This window comes from Oryx dammah, unplaced genomic scaffold (assembly GCF_014754425.2).
Source record: "Oryx dammah isolate SB20612 unplaced genomic scaffold, SCBI_Odam_1.1 HiC_scaffold_10, whole genome shotgun sequence".
NCBI lineage: Eukaryota > Metazoa > Chordata > Mammalia > Artiodactyla > Bovidae > Oryx > Oryx dammah.
In genome coordinates, this window is record NW_024070194.1 from 45623107 (window position 1) to 45648739 (window position 25633).

At 44.1% G+C, this 25633-nt stretch overlaps 1 protein-coding gene across 1 annotated transcript in view; it reads right to left on the reverse strand.

Annotated features, from left to right (window-relative positions):
- The window catches only part of PCSK2 (proprotein convertase subtilisin/kexin type 2), a 238064-nt gene that overhangs the window by 37098 nt on the left and 175333 nt on the right, over nucleotides 1-25633 (reverse strand). Inside the window, exons 6-7 of the mRNA XM_040248012.1 lie at nucleotides 14301-14377; nucleotides 1478-1566 (exon numbers count right to left, since the gene is read on the reverse strand). Of these exons, the coding sequence (XP_040103946.1) occupies nucleotides 1478-1566; nucleotides 14301-14377 (166 nt within the window). The remainder of the gene's footprint in view (nucleotides 1-1477; nucleotides 1567-14300; nucleotides 14378-25633) is intronic.

Sequence of the window (25633 nt, forward strand, 5' to 3'; positions counted from 1 at the left end):
AAACCTAAATGTCCACTGAAAGTTGAATGGATAAAGAAGATGTGGTGTATACATATATATACACACACGTACACATAGACGGGACTACTACTCAGCTATAAAAAAGAATGAAATTGTGCCTTCTGCAGCAACATGGTGGACCTAGAGGTTATCACGCTAAGTGAAACAAGTCAGGAAGAGAAAGGTAAGTGTAACATGGGATCACTTATATGTGAAATTGAAAATACGATAGAAATTAACTTATTTATGGAATAGACACAGGTTCGCAGACGTAGAGAACAGACTTGGTTACTAAGGGGGAGGGTATTGGGAAGGGGAAGGACTGGGAGTTTGGGATTAGCAGATGAAACTATTATATATACAATGGATGAACAACAAGGTCCTGCTGTATAGCACAGGGAACTATTTTCAGTGTCTTGTAATAAACCATAATGGAAAAGGATATAAAAAAGAATATATGTATGTGTGTATATATGTATATGTATATGACCTTCCCTGGTGGCTCATACGGTAAAGCGTCTACCTGCAATGAGGGAGACCCGTGTTCAATTCCTGGGTCGGGAAGATCCCCTGGAGAAGGAAATGGCAATCCACTCCAGCACTCTTGCCTGGAAAATCCCACGGACGGAGGAGCCTGATAGGCTATAGTCCATGGGGTCGCAAAGAGTCGGACACGACTGAGCGACTTCACTTCACTTCATATATGTATATGGGCTTCCCTGGTAGCTCAGCTGGTAAAGAACCCACCTGCAATGCATGAGACCCTGGTTGGATTCCTGGGTGGGGAAGATCCCCTGGAGAATGGATAGTCTACCCACTTCAGTATTCTTGCCTGGAAAATCCCTGAGGACAGAGGAGCCTGGTGAGCTACAGTCCATGGGGTCGCAAAGAGTTGGACACGACTGAGCAACTAAGCGCTCATGCATGTGTGTGTGCACGTGCACACACACACACACACATATGTATAACCAAATCACTTTGCTATACATCAGGAAGGAACACAACATTGTAAATCAACTATACTTTGATAAAATTTTTTAAAAAGATATTAAGGATACTGATACACAAAGAGTACAGACAGGACAATTCCATTCACATAAAGTTCAAAAACTGGGAATAACCCATGTTTGCTGTTAGAAGCCAGAGTCACGACTGTTCCTGTGTGTATGGGCAGCAACTGAGGGGAACACAAGGGAGGCTTTGGGGTGCTGATAATGTTTTGATTCTTGATGGTTAAGTGTGTGTGGTTGGCTTGTGAAACTTCATTGACCTGTGGGCTCATGATCTGTGCATCTTAAAATTTTTAAAGTTTACTGATATTACCATACAGGTTAAATTAAAATATTTTTTTTTCACCCTTGCTAAATTGTACCAGCCCTGCTCTCTTGCCCCACTGGGAGTTTTTGCTGGGCCCTGGCCGGACGGAGACTGGGTGTGACGCCTCCTGGGGATGTCTGGCAGGGACGGGCCAGCCTACCTGCGACCTTGGAGCCGTAGGCCACGCCAACCCCGCAGATGTTATTGTTGGCAGCCGCAGAGACCTCCCCGGCACATCTCGTCCCGTGGCTGCGGAGAGAAGTGAAGATGGGTCAGACAGAGGGTCAGACGACTTGGAGAAGGTTTCTCAAATTCTGTCAGTTGAAGCAGTTTGATGCTTTTGGGTGGTTCTGTTAGCCTGGAGCCAGTCCAGGCCACTGCATCTTCCGTCTGAGTCTCTCCTCTCACCCTTCCACCTCCCAGCCTGTGAAGAGTCTCCTCGGAACATTTCAACCTTGAAAGGTGATCTCTACTTAAAAATCTAAAGTGTCTTCCTGCAGAAGGCAGTCATAGGCTTCTGCGAAAAGGGAACATGAGATTGACAGATTGGTGCTGGTCTAAATAGCTGACTGTGGTTTTGTTTGTTTGTTTGTTTGTTGTTTTTTTTTTTTTTTTGAGCAGCTAGAATTGTGGGCTAGTGTTTATTTTCAAGGCTGGTTCTGGCCACCAGGCAGTGAATGCTGCCTGTCAGCTGTGGGACAAAGATTTTTACCTTTGTTGGATTCTAGCCTCCTTTAAAGCTTCCTTGGTGGTTCAGACAGTAAAGAATCTGCCCGCAATGCGGGAGACCTGAGTTCAATCCCTGGGTTGGGAAGATCCCCTGGAGAAGGGAACTGCTACCCACTCCAGTATTCTTGGGCTTCCTTGGTGGCTCAGACGGTAAAGAATCTGTTTTCAGTGCAGGAGACTGGGGTTCGATCCCTGAGTTGGGAAGAACCTGTGGAGGAGGGCATGGCAACCCACCCCAGTATCCTTGCCTGGAGAATCTCTTTGCACAGAGGAGCCTGGCGGGCTACAGTCCATAGGGTCGCAAAAATTCAGACACCACTGAGCGACTAAGCATAGCACAGCTCCTTTAAGATATGTGCTACAGACCCCCACCTTCCTCTGGGAACCAAGAAAGCACGTACTGGCAACATTTCATATTCAGTTTCAAGGGCTCCACAGAAACTTTGAGGCTGACCAGATTAAGAACCCTGGACAGTCATTAGATCCATCTTTCTGTAGTTTGCTGGCCTGAAGCTTACAATTCTGAGCAAGGCCTTCTTAGGGCTCATGTTCTAGACACTGTCATACGTCCAAAGGCAGAACAGACTTCGTTGTGAGGGAGTGAGTTCCCCATCACTGAAGGCATGCAAGTTGTTTGCTCATATTAGTGCAGGGGCCCAGGGGGCACTGGGAGCTACATAGTTCTGCAACAGACACTGTAATTTCATTAAGCTTCTCCCTTCTGCTCCCTTTTCTGTTAGACCAAAGGGATCCAAACAGTTCTCCCTTCTGTGGGCACTTCCCCTCCAATGAGCAAGGCCGCCCGGTGGCTGGCTTGGGCCCATGGGATGCAGTGGAGTGTGCAGAAGAGCTTGGGCCACAGACAAGGCCACGAGGGGAGCGTGACCGGACAGCACCTCAGGGGAGGCCCTGGAGGTCTTCTTCCTCCAGACCCAGCCAATTGCCCCATCAGCAGCACATGGAGAGAGACAGGTGCCCCACCTACGTTAACAGCACGATGAGCAAGCAAGCAAGCGTTTGTTCTCTTCTAAGCCACTAGGTTTGCGGGCCTTCTGTTAAATGGCAACAGAACCAAGCGTAAGCTTGAGGTCAATCAGAATGTGTGTTTGGACCCCAAACAGCACCCCAGCCATGGAGGAGCCTAGTGTCCATGTCCTTGCAAGCCACCAGCCCCAAGCCTGCAAGGCCCTCCTAACACTCCAAGAAGCAGCCAAATTTGAAGTCGGCTGGAACAGCATCTGCTTGGCCCATGGAGGTGATGGCAGTGAGGGCTGCCTGCTTGCTATTTACACGGCGGGTGCAGGAGGGCACGTGGGGAAGGGGCTTATTGGCTGCATAGCCCAGAAAGTCCTGCTTCTGCAGTGTAGACTGGTTGCTACATTCTCTTAGGACACGCAAACCTACCACATCAGTCCATTAAAAGAAATCACATCTGAGGATTGAAAGACACATATTTTCTTTCTCTACATGAACAAAAGCAAATTCTGCCTCCATGAAGGTTACACACCACAGGGACTCCGAATTCCCTCGGGAACAAGAATGACTGTGTTGGAGGAGACCTCACCATTGCTGCGGAGGGAGCCCAGCTCTGAGGGGTGAGAGGGCGACCAGCCCCCTGCCATGGACTGAGCGTGATGTGCTCACTGCCTCTGTGGCCTCACCGCCTCTACTCCTTGTGAGGGCAGGCACTGTTCTATTTCGCAAGTGTCCAAGTCGAGTCTCAGCGGACCTGGGCCAGGTCTGAGACTGAGGCTCCCTGACGCAGTGAGACTGAGACTGGACCCCCCACCACCCTCCCACCCAGGAACAAACCTTCTCTGCCCTAAAACTGCTCATGGAAATCTGGAGGACGAAATCGTGCAAACTTCCTTGAGCAGACTAGAGACACTGAAGGCTTCCGTGTCTTTAATTTTGGCTTTTAAATGGGGAGATGCCGGTCATGGTTCCTCCACAGGAACGCTTGGGAAGAAACAAGTTTGACTCTTTGCGACCCCATGGACTCCAGCCCGCCAGGCTCCTCTGTCCTGGGGATTCTCCAGGCAAGACTACTGGAGTGGGTAGCCATTTCCTCCTCCAGGGGATCCTCCCAATTCAGGCATCAAATCTGCATCTCCTGCCTTACTGGTGGATTCTTTACCTGCTGAGCCACCGGGAAAGCCCCCTGGATACACGGTCCACGGAATTCTCCAGGCCAGAACACTGGAGTGGGTAGCCTTTCCCTTCTCCAAGGGATCTTCCCAGCCCAGGGATTGAACCCAGGTCTCTCGCATTGTAGGTGGATCCTTTACCAACTGAGCTATCAGGGAGATCATTGCTAAATTAGGCGATGACAATTAATTATAAGTGGCAGTGGCTCCCTGTCGGTGATACCAGGCCTCTTCACCAGGCCCCGGGCCTCTGTGGACTTCATTCCCGCAGCCTCAGATGTCTTCCCCTCAGTCCTGTTTTCCTGATCATCTCAGGCAAAAGTCCTCGCTCCCCTGAATGTTGGGAAAATCATTTTCCAATTCCATATTCACCTGGCCCCTCGGCTTTCAAGAACATTCAGTAGCTCCATTTTGCCTCTAGAATAAAACATGATCTGTCAAAAGTGGGAATAGCTGTTGGTGGGGGTGGGGGACATACATGGTGGCTTGTTTGGCCTCCTCTGACAAAGGTCATTGGGGGGCAAGTGAGAGGAGTCAGGGGTGTGTCATGTTGCCAGAGTAGCCCGTTCTTCCCCCATGTCCAGGCCCCTGGCAGTGTGGTCTTCTTGCTCCTCCATGAAGAGATGAAGCTCATTTCTCTCTTGAGTCTGGCCTCATGACTTGTTTTGTCCAAAAGGATGTGGTGGAAGAGATGAGCCTGGCCCCCAAGAGGACCACAACTGTTCTTTCTCCTGAAACTGCCCGGGTGCCATGTGGACAAGCCCAGGCTGCCCCATTGGATGATGAGAGACCATAACCCTTCATGCCGGTCACCCCAGCTGATAGCCAGCCATCCCCCAGAAATGTGAGAGGCCAACCTAAGCTGGCCAGTCCCCAGCCCACCTGCCATCCGACCGTGGATGCACGGGCAGCCACATCAACAGACCTGTCCAGCTGACCTACAGACTTGTGAGCAATGTCGGTGCTTATTCATTTTGGGATTTGTTATGAGGCATTATTAGGCAATAGATAACTGATACGCTGGACAAGCAAGGCTGGAAGGATAACCGATTTAGCTCAGTTTATTATTTTAAAAACAGGAAATATTGAAAAAGTATAGACAAATTCGGTGAATAACAGAATGAATCTCAGATGGCCAACACTCAAGTCTATCAAAGTCAAGGGCTTCTCATAACTTAGATTTTTTGTGACTATACTATGGTTTATTCAGCAGAACCCTATTAATAATAGACATTTGGTGTCTTTTTTCTTCTGTTTGGAGAAGGAAATGGCAATCCACTCCAGTATTCTTGCCTGAGAATCCCATGTACAGAAGAGTCCGTGGGGTCTCAAGAGTTAGACAAGACTTAGCTACTAAACCATCACCATTCTTTTGTTAAATACAAATGATTAACGTTGTGTATACATGTACAGTTAATATTTTACCATATTTGGTTAATCATTTTTGTGAATGAGTTTAAAGGAAAATATAGATTTTTTTTCCCCCAAATTGTTTAATATATATCTCTAAAACATGATGATATCCTAAATAACCACTAGAGCATTATCACACACAACATAATTGACAAAATGGTAGTTGTTTTTCTGGGAGAGCAAAAAGAGAGTCATTCACAGCAGAGACTTCTCTATAGACTGTTCATGTCTGCTGCCTTCATTTACGTTTTATGTATCTTTAAAATATTGTTCTGAATTCTATAAATGGTTCTCTATTTATCCTCCGTGTTGCTGATTCAGTAGTCTGTTCTATTGCATCTGCTTTCTGATGCTTCAAAATTATTTTGGCTAATGTTTTGATTTTAAACAGAATGTGCTTATTTAATCAATAAAATATTTTCTTTTTTTTTTTTAAAGATGAGAAGGTCATTGCTGAGGTGCTAAGGATGAAAACTAAGGCAATGGTGGTGTGCAGAGAAAACAGGAAATTGATTCAGAGGACAGTTAGGGATGTTGTTCAGAGAACTTTAACTTACAATGAGCACTTCTACTGTGGCTCTTTTAAGATACCTTCAATTCTCCAGGGAGGGTAAATGAGATCTCTTGATCATGTACCCACCTGTATCCTATTGTAGTCCGTATGGTTTTAATTTTAAAGAACATGCCTTGAGGAAAATGAACCCTTGAGGGAACAAAGGACAGGTAAAGAATATTTACCTTATTTGTCATGGAGACACTGGTCACAGAAGAAAGTTAAACAGCAGAGCAAATATGTAGTGAAGTTATGGTCCACAGCCCAATTCCCACTTTCCTGAGCAAAGCAAAGTGTGTGGTTCTGAACACAACCTGTTAGGGCATCCTAGACTTCATTGTGGCCAAAGGAGTCAGTAATTACAAGGGCACATCCCTCTGTCTTATACTGGCAGAGATATTTTAAAGAAAAAATTTGGCCTTGCTGTGTGTCTTTTGGGATCTTAGTTCCTCAACCAGAGATTGAACACACACTCGTGGCAGTGAAAGTGCCAAGTCTTAACCTCTGGACCTCCAGGGAATTCCCTAGATTTTTTATTTTTTGTTTTTAAGAAGTAACAAACCTCAAAAGCTCAGATGAGAGAATGGATGTCTGAGAAAAAATAGCAGGAACATTCATTTATCCCTTTGGCATAAACTTTCCTCACTTTCTGTCTAGGTGGAGAACCTCTGATTTAGATCCTATAGAAATCCTCTCCGTGAATTTCACAATTACATTTTCTGGTGCTTAGAGGATGCCTGCCATTTGCCACACTCTGTATCAAGTCTGTATGCATACCCTTAGTACCTCAGGCAAACTTTCAGGGTGGAGTTTAGTCGCATTTTACAGATAAGAAAAACTGATTCAATTCAGGGATCTCTTATTTCATACCAAGCAGTTAATAATATAGTACTGCATTTGTCCATTATAATCTACTGAATTTTTCTCTGTTAAGAATAATTACCACCTGGGGACCATAAAATCCCCCTTATATGGTAAACAGTTTCCAAAGTAGAAATGATTATGCCGATATATCTCCACTGCAATCCATATCACTCTCTCCATTACTCCCAAATCTGCACTATGTCTGTTTCTTTTAGCTGAAGGGGAAAATTTAAATGATGAAAACTCGTATAATCCTGGTAGGGGAATAGAAAAAGAAAACCTCGGAACTTTGTGGTATTTCTCCAGTGACTCAGAAAGTGTGAAAGTATTAGTCGCTCAGTCGTGTCCGATTCTTTGCGACCCCATGGGATGAAGCCCACCAGGCTCCTCTGTCCATGGATTCTCCAGGCAAGAATACTAGAGTGGGGTACTGTTCCTTTTTCCAGCGGATCTTCCCGACCTAGGGATCGAACCTGGGTCCCCTGCATCGCAGGCAGATTTTTCACCGTCTGGGTCACCAGAGAAGTCCTACTGGAATTTCTTCAGTGGCCCAGAAGAGCTCTCACATTGAACTGTGATGGCTTTCACTGCACTTTGGTTTGGATAGAGGGAGGGTTGATTACAAGCAGCAAACTTTGAGCTAATATCAGCTTATGAGGTAGTCTCAATGCTCACATGAAAGAAAAACTTCGATTAGGTCTTTGAAGGCAGTTTGGATTTTATTATCCAGGAGGTGATTTCAGAATTAGTCCATGAAGATGAAAGGGAAAGATGTTCATCTATTTCTAAACCATTAGATGTCACCAGGGTAAAGTACTGGTTTCTATCACTGTGCTAATAGCCAACCAGAGAGGACATTTTTCTCACATGTTCTTTTTTGGCCTGTCGCATTGGGTTCTTCAAAATGAAATATGACTTTTAATTTAAAAAAGTTAATCACTGAAAATCTTTCTTATTTGAAGGTTTAACTAATGCTATCAGTCAAATACATTCACCTAGAGATAGACGATCCTTCTCATACATTTATCCTTCCTTCCCTTCATTTTGGTTGTTTGAATAACAAATATCTTCCCTCTTCCTGAATTTATAGTAAACTTTTTGTAACCAGGAATTGCATCGAATCCAGAATCTCTTACTCTTTAGGGCGTAATGGATAGAGCACGTGCACCCAGTGGTGCTCCGTAAATATTGCCGATGGTGGGGATGACATTTCAGTGGTGCACGCCTGTCAAAGAAATGCTATGCAAGAGAGAGTTTTATGGACAGCAGCATGGTAATAGACTTCGGATCTGCAATGCATCACCAAACACTGACCTAAAACCCAGCAGGGTTGGAAGATTATTGACAAAGCATGGGCTGCAAGCCTAGCGAGAAACTGGCAGCCCTCAAATGGACAGATGTCAAGGCCACTCAACATCTTGGCCCGGCTGAGAAGGTGTGCCACCCATCCATCAACCAGCCAATCAATATTTGTGGAATGCCAGCAAGAAAAAAATGTGATGCTGGATCCTGACAAATCAGCTGTAGCTGGGTTGCGTATTATGGAGGCTTATTAAATATGTGTTATTTCTGCCTTCTTGCGGTTCGGGTCATTGTTGCTACTGTGGCTACTATTATTATTTTGCTTGGCCCAAGTCTGTATTTCTCTGACTGCAAGCGAGGAGGAAATTATAGGAAATTATACTCCTTTTCCAAATTCCTCAACTGTGTTTCAAATACATCCCTGGAGCGCAGATGCCACATGTAATTATTAAATGGTTTGCAGGAGAATAAATACACTTTCTCTGCTGAAAAAGGAAGAAACCAACAAAATCAAATTAAGTGCAGGGCAAGGGGTTCTAATACACATCTCCTCTAAAAGCTGTCCTGCACATGTATGAAGTCTTCCTTCAGAAAAAGTCCTTGGCTGTAAATTCCCACTGGCTATTTTACACGTGGTAATGTAGATGTTTCCATGCTACTCTCTCCATTCGTCCCACCCTCTCCTTTACTTTCCACGGTGGTGAGGAGACCATGATGGAGAGCGTGAGCTTTCCTGGGCAGCTACTGCCTTGGAGTTCTGACCAGCATCTGTGGCCAGGGGGTTTGGCTGGAGCTGCGACAGCAGCAGCAAGCCCATTGCCGGTCAGCACCTGTCAGCCCTTCATGGGCGTTTTGATGCTGAAACTATCTTATCCAAGAGCCCGAGTCTGCAGAGCAAAGATGGGGTGTTGGGTTTTATGCCCATGCCCAGAAGACAGCGAGTGAGTGAGTGATAGTCGCTCAGTTGCTTCTGACTCTTTGCGACCCCATGGACCATGGCACACCAGGCTCCTCTGTCCATGGGATTCTCCAGGCAAGAATACTGGAGTGGGTTGCCATTTCCTTCTCCAGGCCCGAAAGAGAATGCCTGAAGAAACTGGCAGGCCTCGGGGCTGCACGGCTGACCAGAGGCTCATGCCTCCTGGACAGGAAACATTGCTCTGGCCAGAGACAAGGGCTCAAGGCTCTCAGAACCTCAGGCAGCAGCATGCCTGGAGGGTCCTTTTCTGTGCCCACCCCACGCAACCACAAGAGCTCTTCTCTTCTCTTGCAATCGTCCAAACCTTTCATGTCTGCCTCCTCCACGGAGCCTTCTCGGATTGCTGACCTGTGTGCCAGCCTCTAACTCCCGGACCAGTTATCCAGCTACTGAACACATCTGTACCCCTTGCCTCTGCTTCTTTGCCTAATTTCTATTAATACCTTATTCACCCCAGAATGCACTCACCCCTCCTCCAAAGTCTGCCTAGTACCTTTGTTTAGATCTGGGACCAAAAGCCACCTCTTCAAGGAGGCCTGTCCCCATTTCCCCAGGCAGAGATGCCAAGAGTTTTGCATTTCTCCACACACTCTGCTTTACTATGAGGCAGTGCTTGTCACCATCCCCCTCACTGGTGGCCAGTCCTGTCTCCTGTCTCATCAGTTGTGTGACCTTGCACACACAACTTAATCTTGCTGTGCTTCAGTTTCCAAAATGGGGCTTATAATGTCCACACTTATTTCAGGAGGTTAGGTTGAGAATTAATACACACAAAACATGAAGACAGTGCCCTAAACACATGTGGGTGTTAGTCATTCAGTCGTGTCTGACTCTGTGCAGGCCCAAGGACTGTAGCCCACCAGGCTCGTCTGTCCATGGGATTCTCCAGACAAGAATACTGGAGTGGGTTGCCATGCCCTCTTCCAGGGGATCTTTCCAAACCAGGGACTGAACCCAGGTCTCCTGCATTTCAGGCAGATTCTTTACCGTCTGAGCCACCAGGGAAGCCCAAGTAACTGCTTAACAGGCGTTATGCTTCCTTGCATGGTTTCAACCTTGGGTATGCTTAGCACTCAGTGATTCAGGCTTCTCTGGCCTCCTCACGGGACATTGCAGGGTCCTCAGAAGCTTATCCACCAAAACTAATAGCTTCATGAGCACCACACTAAAGCCCCAGTTCTCTTTATCTTTTTTTATGCCCTATGACTTAATTTTAAAACTTTATTATTATTTTAATGCTTTTTATTTATTTGACTGTGCTGAGTCTTAGTAGCAGCAGTGGGATCTGGTTCCCTCACCAGGGCGAACCCTGGGCCCCCTGCATTAGGAGTGCAGAGTCTTAGCCACTGGACAACCAGAGAAGTCCTTGTGCCCTTTGCCTTTAAAATCTACTTCTTGCTATAGGAAACATCAGAATACACAAAACTAGAGTGAAATCTCTTGTAAATATCATCGTCCAGCTTCTATGATTATTAACTCATGGCTAGTTTTATTTTCTCTAATCCCCCTTACTTTGTTTTCCTCTTCCCCAGGCCCCTAGCTATACTGAAGGAAATACTAGGCATAACATTTTTCCCAAGGGTGACTTTTTAATGAACTTATCCTATACTCCCGGGAAGGATGATATATTCAAATTCTCCTTCTGCCAAGCAGGAATCACCTCCAGGATTCCAGCACCCTACTGTTTGGACCACAGAACCTCCCAGTGCTATGGGCCTGAACTTTGACCTGCCTTCCTCCCATAATCACTTTCAATAGTCGTTTTTATTTATTTATTTTAAATTAATTTTTTAAACTGGTTTTGTAAACCAGTAAGCAAAGACCATGATCTGATCTGTGGTACCATCCAGGCTTTGTAATAACAAGCCATGATGGATGAGGATTTTTGAAAATCACTTGATAATTGTGAAAAATCTCATTTACTAGTCAGAGTGTCCACTGTGTCTTGAGTCATTGGTGCCTTAGCAGGGAAGGATCATCCTTGCCTGACTCACGATGACTGTGTCTGAGGCAATTGGACACTTGGGGATTTCGCCGCTAGCAATGAAGAATTTCATTACCCTAAGCACTCATTAGTCCTGGAGGACTTTAGCCCATTTAAAATTGAACTTTCAAGAACAAGTTTGCAAATGAAATTATTTAAGATAGAGGACACCTCCACTTTGATTTTGTTTTTGTTTTTGTTTAAAGAATATTCTTACAGCTCATTACACGGGAAGACTTAGGGGGGTGGTTGTGTTCAGGTTCAGAAAATGAGTGGGGGGAACCATTCTGTTGTTTATATTTTTGTGCTTGGATCAATCCATCAAGATGGTTAGTACCTACTAGCTGTAGAGGGGGAGAAGGCAATGGCAACCCACTCCAGTATTCTTGTCTGGAAAATCCCATGATGGAGGAGCCTGGTAGGCTACAGACCACGGGGTCACAAACAGTCAGACACGACTGAGTGACTTCACTTTAACTTTTCACTTTCATGCATTGGAGAAGAAAATGGCAACCCACTCCAGTGTTCTTGCCTGGAGAATCCCAGGGACGGGGGAACTTGGTGGGCTGCCATCTGTGGGGTCGCACAGAGTCAGACACGACTGAAGTGACTTAGCAGCAGCAGCAGCAGCTGTAGAAGGGGAGGCAATAGCTGGCACATGTAATGCTACTGCTCTTTGTTTTTTTTAACTTTTTATTTTATATTGGAGTATAGCCCATTAACAACGTTATGATAGTTTCAGGTACACAGGAGAGAAAGTTAGCCACTCTCATACATGTATCCATTCTCCCTCAAACTCCCCTCCTGTCCAAGCTGCCACATAACATTGAGCAGAATTCCCTGTCCTATATAGTTACTGCCTTTTCAGATGGCCTGTGGACAGCTGGTGACTGACAGTGCAGAAACCAGGCCCACGCTCATGGTCCTTCTCAGAGCAAGGTTCCAGGCACCATTTATAATAATGTCTTGTCTGTGGTTTAGTGACTTCTATTTGGTGACTTCACATCCCTGTGTCTGAAAGTGGTTTATTAGCAAGGATCTAGGGTTGTAAGTCACAGGGAGTAAGAGACACTTCAAATCAAAAGTTCTCCAACCTTTTTAATATATCCTCCCTAGTAGTTCAGATGGTAAAGAGTCTCCCTGCAATGTGGACTCGATTCCTGGGTCCCGTTGATCCCTGGGTCAGGAAGATCCCTTGGAGACGGGCATGGCTACTCACTCCGGTATTCTTGCCTAGAGAGTCCCATGGACTGAGGAGCCTGGTGGGCTACAGTCTATGGGGTCACAAAGAGTCAGACATGATTGAGTGGCTAACACTTTCAAGCTCATACACTTTTACCAATCCTAAACACACACTGACAAATTCTGCATGATGACTTTAAACTGCAAGTAAGGTTAACAGAGAGTGGGGACGATGCTTTTGCATATTAACAATGATCTTTTAAAAATGTTACAAATTGGACCCTTTACTCTTTTCTGCCTTTTCTGTAATTACCAAGCCCTGTGTGCTTTGTCTATGCCCCAGACAGCCTCTGGTCAATTCAATAATTGTAGGAACACAGTCTAATCTACCTGGTCCTCTCAGGACCTGTCCCTGGCCATTCTTTGTTCTTTTATAATACACTTCTGTCTTTTATAATAAAAACGATGCTTATAAAATAATGGTACAACTTGGACTCAGAAACACAGAGCTTGGTTTCCAGTGCTGGCTTTGAGATTTACTGGTTGTTTGACCAGGTAAGTCAGGCAATCTTTCTGAGCCTGTTTCCTTATCACTAAACTGAGGAGAACAGCATTTATTTCAATTACCATAAGTTTGTCACGAGAAGTAGAAGAGAAAAGTAAAGTGAATAAAGAAGTAGAAGTGATTAAAGTGAGCTTCAGTCATTAACTGAAGTTCATATGTTCTATCAAGTTCACTCAAAAACATCAATAATGGGGAAGTATTAGGTTTCAAACTTAATTGATATTGATTGACAAGCCACTGGTCTCAATTTCTTGATATTTCTTACCTGTGAGAAATTAGGCATGAATTTTACTTGGAGAAGAAAGAGGCTATGTTTTCATGTTTAGTAGCAAAACGGGTTGAAGAAAAGTCATACTACCATTGGGTAGTGTTGCATAATAGTATACCAAGCAGTATATCATACCTAGAATTAACAATACTGTATTGTGTATTTGAAAACTGCTAAGACAGTAAATCTTCATCACAAGAAAAAAATTTTTTATGTGACTATGGGTGGTGTCAGATGTTAACGAACTTGTAGTGGTGATCATTTTGCAGTACGCACAAATATGGAATCATTATGTTGTATGCACGTGTCCGATTCTTTGCGACCTCACGGACTGTAGCCTGCCACTCCTCTGTCCGTGTGATTGTCCCGGCAAGAATACTGGAGTGAGTTGCCACTTCCTCCTCCAGGGGAGCTTCCCGACTCAGGGACAGAACACGGATTTCCTGCATTGCAGGCAGATTCTTTACTACTGAGCCGGCAGGGAAGCCCTGTTATGTTGCATATCTGACACTAATTATGCCTTAGTAAAAAATACTTCCAACCTATGCCAATTACATGTACTGTTTTGTCAAAAGGGACTACATGAGCTGTTATGAGGTCACGGCAAAAACACTTTCCAAAAACATACAGACACAGACCCGAGGGGCAAAAATGTTCTCTGTAATAGTTTCTAGAGATCAAGTAAAACTCATGTTTACATTCACCTTGTGGTGAGTTGAGAAAGGATTTCTTATTACTCCTATTTTATCTTTAAAAAGGTGGCAAGTAATTCCTATTCAACTGAACAATATGGTTGAAAGAAAATTCTAGAATATTGCCATACTAAAAAAAATTCGAGAATTTAAAAAATATAGCCACAACAAAGGAAAAAGTCACAGTATAATTTCGTGAAGCACTGAGATTATTTTTCTGGTGATATTCAAGCCTTAAAACACAGAAGAGAGTGAACTAAAACCCTACTCCTGATGTCCCAGACATCCCCAGAGGCCCAGTTTACCTGTTAAACCAGTCGTCTGTGTATCTAGGGTACGGATAAGGATCATTGCTGCTGAAGTCGTAGCTTGCCTCAGCGTTCTGCAAAACACAAGGTGCGTTATTGGGTCATAAATCCAGAGCACGGGCATGAGAAGATGCTAAGAGACATAGCTGTCTTATGTGGACGGTCCCTCACCCAGGGCTATGTCAACCTGCTTTCTGGACAAGCCCTTGGAGAGGTGACAGAGCAGGTGTGTGTCCATGGAGGTTTCTGTCCTCTCCTGGTATCCTCTTTTCCAAGCTCCCTCACCCCAGCCTGTTCCAGGTTCTCAAAGTGTTAGCAAATTTGGGTTCTGTGCTACCCAGGACCATCTCCATTTTAAGTTGAGGGACCACTGTGGGTCAGTGGGGCTCAGTTGGAGCCAAGACTCACATTAAGCTTCCCTGGACTGATGGCCAGAAGGTTCTAATTCTCATGTCACAAGTGAGGAAGCCTCTTGCTTCATGTAGAACTCATTCCCAGCTCCCAGCTTTGGGCCGACAGAGGCTTGTCTCCTTTACGATTACGAGTGTTAAACCCAAGACCCAAACACTGGCCACAATATCAACCTCATTTATTTACTCAACAAATATCATTGAGTCTAATATATACCAGGGCTTCCCTGGTAGCTCAGCTGGTAACCTGCAAGGCAGGAGACCCCGGTTTGATTCCTGGGTCTGGAAGATCTGCTGGAGGAGGGATAGGCTACCCACTCCAGTATTCTTGGGCTTCCCTGGTGGCTCACACGGTAAAGAATCCACTTTCAATGCAGGAGAGCTGGGTTCGATCCCTGGGTTGGGAAGATGCCCTGGAGAAGGGAATGGCTACCCACTCCAGTATCCATGGACAGTCCACGGGGTGGCAAAGAGTTGGACATGACTGAGTCACTTTCACTTTTCATTTTCATATACCAAGGACCTTTCCAAGGATGGGAATACAGTGGTGACATCCCTGCCCGCATGTAACTTACAGCCTAATTAGGGGGACAGATATCAATCCAACAAGTAAATACAGGATTGCAAACAAGGGTCTTCTTAACCCTACAGGTTACAATGAAGAGTTTAAATTCTATGCCATCCAGCACCTCCATTTTTCCCACTGAGAGTCTTGCCCCTCAGAAATCAATTATGTACTCACTTAATTTGTCTCTAAGTGATTTCATGTTTTAATTTTTTCCATCTCAATCTTCAACTGGTCAGCCTTTTGTTTTGGTCCATGATGGGAGATAGTCCCCCACCATCGGGCGGCTAATCCCTTCCTTCCTCCTCTCTGCCTTGTAGGCTGCCCAGTTCCATGAAGCTCCTCTCTTCTCATCCCACCCTCCCTCCTTTGTTTTTGAGGTCTGCAACCAAGATCCCAGATGGTTTCCTGGTCCACAGTATCCACTTGGCTGGGAATCACTGGGTTAGGTGTGTATTCCAGCTTGGAGATGTCTCGATTCCAAGGCACCCTGAGACATTTTCAGGAGTTGTGCTCTTTTATGAGACAAAACACTATAGTTTGTAATAGTGATACATGATGTTTGCATGATGTTTTTAAGAGCAAATTGACCAGTTCCATGAGTCTGGGTTTCCATTTGTTGGGTGGCAAAGGGCCATCAGTAGCTGGAATGACCTGAATTGTAATACTAATGTATTAAAATAAATGTGCTTGGAATTTGCTTAAAATTTTTTCATTTAAAAATTTGTAGCTTTACTGAGGTATAACTGATACACAAAATATCTCATACATTTAATGTGTACATCTTGCTGAGTTTGGACATGTGTATATACTCACGACACCATCACCACAACCTAGGTATTCAACATACCCATTACCTCTAAAAATGTCCTTGTTTTTGTTTTTTTTGGTAAGAACATTTACCATGAAATCTATCCTCTGAACATATTTTATAGTATATAATACTGTATTGTTGACTGTTACATGACAGAGGTCTAGAGTTTATTCATTTGTATAAAGGAAACATCATATTCATTGAAAAACAATTCCTCATTCCATTCAAAATTTGGACCAGTCATTGTATATTGGGCACTGAACATGGCTATCTGTGTTCTAGAATCTAGGTCTTCCTTCAGTTCCTGGCTTTAGAGAGGATAACGTCCTGTCTCCACTGACCATAATTACTGGCAAATACCTAAATTCACCATTAATATAATCCCATCTTTGGAAGACCATCTCAGATTTGGCGTATTTTTTTTTTCTTGACTTTTCTTGATCTATTTAGATTCAGTTCTTTCAAGGGATACTATCTTAAAAGTAACTTCTTCCTCTTCTCTAAGTATGTTTGGTTACCTCTAAACTTCCCTGAATTTTTGAGACAAGAGCATCCTTAGGTAGGGTTGGTGGAGTGGGAATATCAAGAGGAATACAATCTTTTGGGTTTCAAAGCTGAGGTTGAAACTTTAAACAGTTGATTTGGAAGATTATTTGCTAAGCTTGGTTTGTTTCTATGTAAAAGAGATTAAAAGACCCCAGTCTGAGGTGAGCTGAATGGAAAATTCATGGACTAGCCCTCCTGAGGCCCTCAGAGGGGATCCTGAGTGCTACCTCTCTCTTCTGAGCTGGGTTCCTGGAGTGGGAAGGGGATGCATTGGAATGTTGAACCTCAGAGAGGTCTGGGACTCATCCTAGGACAGTAGCTGAGGACCAGAAGCAGCTCTGTGGGGTGTCTTAGCTGAGGGACCTGGGGTGGCCCCCCTCTGTGCTCTGTGATGCACAGTGAAGAGCAGGAAGCAGCGGAATAATCTTGGGAGGCTGAGAATAGTGAAGTCCAGGGGTCAGGACAGTGAGGATGCAGGGTTCAGAGAGAATATACGAGAAGGGATGACTGAGGCTGGTGGGGGTGGAGCTGCAGCTGTTGGTTCCAAGGTGGAGAGGTGATGAGACATGAGCTCTAGGACCCCACCCCCTCTTCTTGATTCTGTGCTAGTCCTTTGAAGCTTGAGGGTGGAGGCAGGAGGGTGGGGGCACAACTTGAGCAGGACAATGTCAAATTTCTACCATCAGTAGAGTAGCTTGTTGGATAGAAATTAAACGGTGGAAAATTCTGAAAGAGATGGGAATACCAGACCACCTGACCTGCCTCTTGAGAAATCTGTATACAGGTCAGGAAGCAACAGTTAGAACTGGACATGGAACAACAGACTGGTTCCAAATAGGAAAAGGAGTACGTCAAGGCTGTATATTGTCACCCTGCTTATTTAACTTATATGCAGAGTACATCATGAGAAACGCTGGGCTGGAGGAAGCACAAGCTGGAATCAAGATTGCTGGGAGAAATATCAATAACCTCAGATACGCAGATGACACCACCCTTATGGCAGAAAGTGAAGAGGAACTAAAAAGCCTCTTGATGAAAGTGAAAGAGGAGAGTGAAAAAGTTGGCTTAAAGCTCAACATTCAGAAAATGAAGATCATGGCATCCGGTCCCATCACTTCATGGAAAATAGATGGGGAAACAGTGTCAGACTTTATTTTTTTGGGCTCCAAAATCACTGCAGATGGTAACTGCAGCCATGAAATTAAAAGACGCTTACTCTTTGGAAGAAAAGTTATGACCAACCTAGATAGTATATTCAAAAGCAGAGACATTACTTTGCCGACTAAGGTCCGTCTAGTCAAGGCTATGGTTTTTCCTGTGGTCATGTATGGATGTGAGAGTTGGACTGTGAAGAAGGCTGAGCGCCAAAGAATTGATGCTTTTGAACTGTGGTGTTGGAGAAGACTCTTGAGAGTCCCTTGGACTGCAAGGAGATCCAACCAGTCCATTCTGAAGGAGATCAGCCCTGGGATTTCTTTGGAAGGAATGATGCTAAAGCTGAAACTCCAGTACTTTGGCCACCTCATGTGAAGAGTTGACTCATTGGAAAAGACTCTGATGCTGGGAGGGATTGGGGCCAGGAGGAGAAGGGGACAACAGAGGATGAGATGGTTGGATGGCATCACTGACTCGATGGATGTGAGTCTGAGTGAACTCCAGGAGTTGGTGATGGACAGGGAGGCCTGGCGTGCTGCGATTCATGGGGTCGCAAAGAGTCAGACACGACTGAGCGACTGAACTGAACTGAACTGAGAGGAAAAATAAAATCAGGATTTTCTGCACTTTTGTGTTTGCTGCCTAAGTAGTTGACCCATTTCTTCAGGTTTCTCATTCACAATTGTCTCCTGAGGTCTGGTCTGAGGTCTTTGGCTCTAAGTCCTGGTTCTGGAGGAAATGGCTTGCAGTGAGGTGGGTTTGGGGCAGAGGGAGGAACTGGAGAATTCTGACAACAGAGTTTGATTCTGAGAAGCCACAGGCTCTGAGACCACTTTTATAGCAAGAAGAAAGACCATGTATTGTCTGAGGTCAGCTTTACCTCTGAAGGTGGAAATGGATGAAGATAGAGGAACTTTAATTTGTTGTCTTTACAATTAATTTGATGACTAATGCTAATTCCTTGTGTAATAGTCTATGCTGAGACTGTGTATTAAGGAAGGCAAATGTTTGTTTTTGTTTGGTCATATATTTTCTGGCTAAAAGTCAAATGGCTTATAGCAAGAAAAGATGAACAACTTTTTGCAAGGGTTCTGTTTATAATTTTATAGCCCAAACGGAATCATTTATTGATCTGAACTACAATGCTGTCATCCATAAAATTGTCTGTGTACAGGAATAAATTAAACTGGCCTTGGATTATACTGGAATTTTCTAAAATATCCATTAAAATGGATGTTTGGGAGGAAGTAGAGTCTCTGTAGATTTAATACTTGGGAATCCAAGGCTAAGCCAGAAGCTTGTTTTGGTTTGAATTCTGTAACATTGTCCAAAAATACATTAGTCTATTTTCCTTTAGAAAATACTAGCTGTTTAGTGAACATAATTTAATCATTGATGAATCAGGGTCAGGCTGATTCAGAGTCACCATTAAGAGTAACATAGCAGAGAAAGTTGGAAGATTGGGTTGAATCCAAAATGACCTCAGGGCATCTCTGCAAGTTATTTCTGGAAGAAACTTCTGATAATGGCTCATTTATTCTTTAAGAGTTGAGTGCAGGGAAAAAGATACATCCAGTAATTAGTTATCTAAGTCTTAGTTTCTGAATACTTGAATGCATAGTCAGAAAGCAACGGTAGATTGCTCAGATGCTTGTGTCTGACCCTTCGCGACCCCATGGACTGTAGCCCACCAGGCTCCTCTGTCCAAGGGAATTTTCCAGGCAAGAATCCTGGAGTGGGTTGCCATTTCCTACTCTATGGGACCTTCCCAACCCAGGGATCTAACCCTCACCTCTTACATCTCCTGCCTTGGCAGGTGGCTTCTTTACCACTAGCGCCACCTGGATAGCCCCAATACTAGATTGTTGTTGGTGTTCAGTCACTGAGGCATGTCTGACTCTTTGTGACCCCATGGACTGCATGCTGCGCACCAGGCTTTCCTGCCCTTCACCATCCCCCAGAGTTTGCTCAAACTCATGTCCATTGAGTGGATGATGCCATTCAACCATCTCGTCCTCTGCTGTCCCCTTCTCCTCCTGCCTTCTATTTTTTCCCAGCATCAGGGTCTTTCCCAATGAGTCAGTTCTTTGCATCAGGTGGTCAAAGTATTGGAGCTTCAGCTTCAGCGTCAGTCCTTCCAGTGAATATTCAGGACTAATTTCCTTTAGAATTGACTGGTTTGACCTCCTTGCAGTCCAAGGCGGGGACTCTCAAGAGTCTTTAACACCATAATTCAAAAGTATCAATTCTCTCTGGCACTCAGCCTTCTTTATGGTTCAACTTTCAAATCTATACATGACTACTGGAAACATCACAGCTTTTACTATATGGACTTTTGTAAGCAAAGTAACGTTTCTGCTTTTTAATATGCTGTCTAGGTTTGTCATAGCTTTTTTTCCAAGGAGCAAGTGTCTTTTAATTTTCGTGGTTGCAGTCACCCTCTGCAGTGAGTTTGGAGCCCAAAAAATACTAGATTAGCTCTCAGAAAAGAAATTTAATAATTACCAGTTTGCCTGTTTACACTGTGCATTTCCCATAAGATTGGTTTGTCTGCCCTCTTGGCTTAGTAAGGACAAGGGACTTACAAATTTTCACAAAATCTTCTGACCCCATTATATCTGAGGTACTGCCATTAAAGGCATGTCTGATGCTTGGGCTGGTCTCACCGTGGAAGCTGGTGGTGGGCCTGGCAGCAACCATGTCTGAATTGCTTTAACATTTTCAGAGAAGCTTCTGAGACCTTTGAGACTGAACTCAGTTCTGGCACGGCCACCCTGACCTCCCAATCTGGACTCTACCTGCTCTGGGCAGTTGGATTTTCCTTGCTGGGTTGTACAAGCGGATGCGTCTGCAGGTGTCAGCTTGGAGTAGGGAAAGGAAAAGAGGCATTAAATCAGACAGATCTGGTTCTGAACCAGGCTATTTGGTCTTGGCAATATTCATAGTTTCCGGAAACTGAACTTTTCCTCATCTTTAAAAGGCAAATGACAAAATGGTAGCTGTTTATTGCTATGACGGTAAAAGGGAGGAAGGAAGGGATATGAGCCAGGAAGCACCCTATGGATGACCTCGCACTTCTACTTTTATCATCTGCTTTACCTTCTTTTGGGAGAAGGCAATGGCACCCCACTCTAGTACTCTTGCCTGAAAAATCCCATGGATGGAGGAGCCTGGTGGGCTGCAGTCCATGGGGTCGCTAAGAGTCAGACACGACTGAGCGACTTCACTTTCACTTTTCACTTTCATGCATTGGAGAAGTAAATGGCAACCCACTCCAGTGTTCTTGCCTGGAGAATCCCAGGGATGGGGGAGCCTGGTGGGCTGCCATCGCAGCAGCAGCAGCAGCAGTTACCTTCTTTTATCATCTATGTCAGAAGTCACAAAATATGACTCCTGAGCCACATTCAGCCCACCACTTGTTTTTCTAAATAAAGTTTTATTGGAACATAATCATGTTCGTTTGCTTATGGGTTGCATATGGCTGTTTTCACACTGTAACAGCAGATTTAAGTAGTTGTGTCAGAAGCCTACAAATCTTAAAATATTTACTATCTTTTACAGAAAGAATTTGCCTGCATGGATCACAGTCTTGTCATGGAGAAAGGATTGTGTAATTCAATGAAGCTATGAACCATGCTGTGCAGGGCCACCCAAGACAGATGGTTGTAGGACCATTCTGACAAATCGTGGTCCACTGGAGGAGGAAATGGCAATCCCCTCCAGTATTCTTGCCTGGAGAACCTCATGAACAGTATGAAAAGGCAAGAAGATATGACACTGGAAGATGAGCCCTCCAGGTTGGAAGGTGTCCAGTATGCTACTGGTGAAGAGTGAAGAGAAATTACTAACAGCTTCAGAAAGAATGAAGCAGCGTGGGTGAAGAGGAAATGATGCCCAGTTGTGGATGTGTCTGGCACTGAAAGTAAAGTCCAATGCTGTAAAGAACAATGTTGTATAGAACTTGGATTGTTAGGCCCATGAGTCAAGATAAATTGGATGTGGTCAAGCAGGAGATGGCAAGATTGAACACTGACATCTTAAGAATCAATGAATTAAAATGGATGGGAGTGGGTAAATTTAATTCAGATGACCATTACATCTACTATGCAGACAAGAATCTCATAGAACAATTGGACTAACCCTTATAGTCAACAAAAGAGTCCAAAATGCAGTCCTTGGATGCAGCCTCAAAAATGACAGAATGATTTTGATTCATTTCCAAGGCAAACCATCCCAACATCACAGTATTCTGGGTTTATGCCCCAACCACTGATGCCAAAGAAGCTGAAGCTGACCAAGCTGACCACGAAGGCCTACAACATCTTCTAGAAGTAATACTAAAAAAATGTCTTTAAAAAAGAGTCCTTTCATCATAGGAAATTGGGATATAAAAGTAGGAAGTCAAGAGATACTCAGAAGAACAGGCAAGTTTGGCCTTGGAGTACAAAATGAAACATGGCAAAGGATAACAGAGTTTTGTCAAGAGAACATCCTGGCCATAGCAAACATGCTTTTCCAACAACTCAAGACACGACTCTACACATGGACATCACCAGATGGTTAATACCGAAATCAGATAGGTTATGTTATTTGCAGCCAAAGATAGAGCTCTATACAGTCAGCAAAAGCAAGACCTGGAGCTGACTGTGGCTCAGATCATCAGCTGTTTATTGCAAAATTCAGGCTTAAACTGAAGAAAGTAGAGAAAACCACTAGGCCATTCAGGTATGACCTAAATCAAATCCCTTATGATTATACAGTAGAGGTGAAAAGTAGACTCAAGGGATTAGATCTGATAGACAATGTGCCTGAAGAACTATGGACACAGGTTCATAAAACTGTGCAGGAGATGGTGACCAAGACCAGCCCCAAGAAAAAGAAATGCAAGGCAAAGTGTTGTCTGAGGAGGCCTTACAAATGGCTAAGAAAAGAAGAGAAGCAAAAGGCAAGGGAGAGAGGGAAAGATATACCCAAATGAATGCAGAGTTCCAGAAAATACAAAGGAGAGATAAGAAGGTCTTTTTAAATGAACAATGCAAAGAAATAGAGGAAAACAATAGAATGGGAAAGACTAGAGATCTCTTCAGGAAAATTGGAGAAAACAAGAGAACATTTCATGCAAGGATGGGCGCCATAAAGGACAGAAATGGTAAGGACCTAATAGAAGCACAAGAGATTAAGAAGAGGTGGCATGAATACACAAAAGAACCATACAAAAAAGGTCTTAATGACCTGGATAACCATGATGGTGTGATCACTCACCTAGAGCTGGACATCTTGGAGTATGAATTCAAGTGGACCTTAGGAAGCATCACTATGAGCAAAGCTAGAGGAGGTGATGGAATTCTAGGTGAGTAGTTAAAATCCTAAAAGATGATGCTGTTAATATGCTCCACTTACTATGCCAGCAAATTTGCAAAACTCAGCAGTGGCCACAGAACTGGAAAAGGTCAATTTTCATTCCAATCCTAAAGAAGGGCACTGCCAAAGAATGTTCCAGTTACTACACAATTGCACTCATTTCATATGCTAGCAAGGTTGTGCTCAAAATCCTTCAAGCCCTAGCTTGTACATGAACTGAGAACTTCCAGATGTACAAACTAGGTTTCGAAGAGGCAGAGGAACCAGGGATCAAATTGCCAACATTTGATGGATCATGGAGAAAGCAAGAGATTTCCAGAAAAATCTCTACTTCTGCTTAATTGATTATGCTAAAGTCTCTGACTTTGTGGATCACAATAAACTGAAGAATTAAGAGATGGGACCAGACGACCTTACTTGTCTCCTGAGAAATCTATCTAGAGATCAAGAAGCTATAGTTAGAACAGCATCTTGAACAATGGAATGGTTCCAAATAGGGAAAGAAGTATGACAGGGCTGTATATTGTCACCCTGCTTATTTAACTTCTATGCAGAGTACATCATGCAAAATGCTGGGCTGGATGAATCACAAGCTGGAACCAAGATTGCTGGGAGAAATATCAATATACTCACATATGCAGATGACACTCTTCTAGTGGCAGAATGCGAAGAGGAACTAAAGAGCCTACTGATGAAGGTGAAAGAGGAGAGTGAAAAAGCTGGCTTAAAACTCAGCATTCAAAAAATTAAGATCATGGCATCAGGTCCCATCACTTTATGGCAAATAGAAGGGAGAAAAGTGGAAGCACTGACAGATTTTATTTTCTTGGGCTTCAAAATCACTGTGGACAGTGGTTTTGGCTATGAAATTAAAAGATACTTACTCCTTGGAAGGAAAGCTAAGACAAACCCAGACAGTGTATTAAAAAGCAGAGACATCACTTTGCTGGCAAAGGTCCCTAGAGTCAAAGTTCCCCAGAAGGAGGCGCTGTTTTGCAACTCACTCATCGGTAGGGGGAGCTATTTTTTTTTCAATTTCACAAGAAAGCAGGTAAGGACTAGCATGTGTTTGAGCCACAGCAAGAAATACATCTGTCTAGTTACAGTCATGTATAAGCCAAGACCGCAGAGGAATTGTACCAGGGAGAAAATGTGTCCCTGTGAGATGTCAGGTAATTCCAGACTCAAATAATATCTCACGCAGTGAGAGTTTGTGCTAATGGTACATCATGGCATGTGATTAGTTGCCAGTGTAATTTCACAGCAATATGCACTCAGAACAAGAGCGTAGGTTGCATTTGTCCCTTTATTCTGGCTTGCTCTTTTCTCTCAAGGCATTTAACCACATAACCCAGCTAGGAGCTGGTAACAGTATCAGCTGAAATTGCTCTGTGCTTAGGGACTAATGAGACAGGAGCAAGCTTCCCAGATAGACTCCCAAACTGCAACCTTATCGTCCTAGAACAAAACTCATCTGTATGGAAATTGAGCAGAAAAGCGCCCAGGCCACTAGAGTCTGAAGAATTTTGCTCTGCGCCTTCTTGCATCTGATGTGGTCATGTTGGAAAGTTTCCAATGGCGCATATTTGAATTTTCCTCAATTCATTCTCCCACTTGCACTGGTTTAATGATCATGTTCAGCTCACTTTTGACTGAAACCAACATTAAAGAGATTTATGTATATCTTAAGTCTAGCAGTAAAACTTAATGAAATTTAACATTTCTCTAGCACTCAAAATTTTTTTAAAAAGATGAATAGTCAGAAAATTCTTGGAAATCTTTCTTCTATACTCCGAAGATTTCCAGAGTCACGTGTTTTTCCAGTGACAAAATGTTCTCTGTGAATTGGACACTTCCTACTATCACCAGGAGATTTCAGCAGCATGTTAAGCTAGTCACTGGACTATGCACTGGAGATGGCAACTCACTCCAGTGTTCTTGCCTGGAGAATCCCGTGGAAAGAGGAGCATGGTGGGCCACATTCCATGGGGTTGCAAAGAGCTGGACACAACTGAAGTGAATTAGCATGGCATGGACTATGCTCCAGGTAAGAGGAATGTAGGTCCAAGCCATGTCTGGACCATTGTGCTTTTTTAGTTTCCAAAGCTGTGCAGTTCCATCCTTTGGCCCTAATGTCACTCTTAAAATTTTTTTTTAAAAATTATTTATTTATTTGGCCGTGGTGGGTCTTAGTTCATGCAAGACCTAGCTCCTCGACCAGGGCTCGAACCTGGGCCCCCTGTGTCGGGAGTGTGGAGTCTTAACCACTGAATCACCAGGGAAGTCCCCCTAATGTTCCTCCTATTGGCAGATGTAAGGGAGGTTCTGGCCACCAAATATGCTGTGCTGTGCTGTGCTTCGTTGTTCAGTCTAGTCATCCCCTCTGTCCATGGGGATTCTCCAGGCAAGAGTATTGGAGGCGGTTGCCATGCCCTTCTCCAGGGAATCTTCCCAACCCAGAGATCAAACCCAGGTCTCC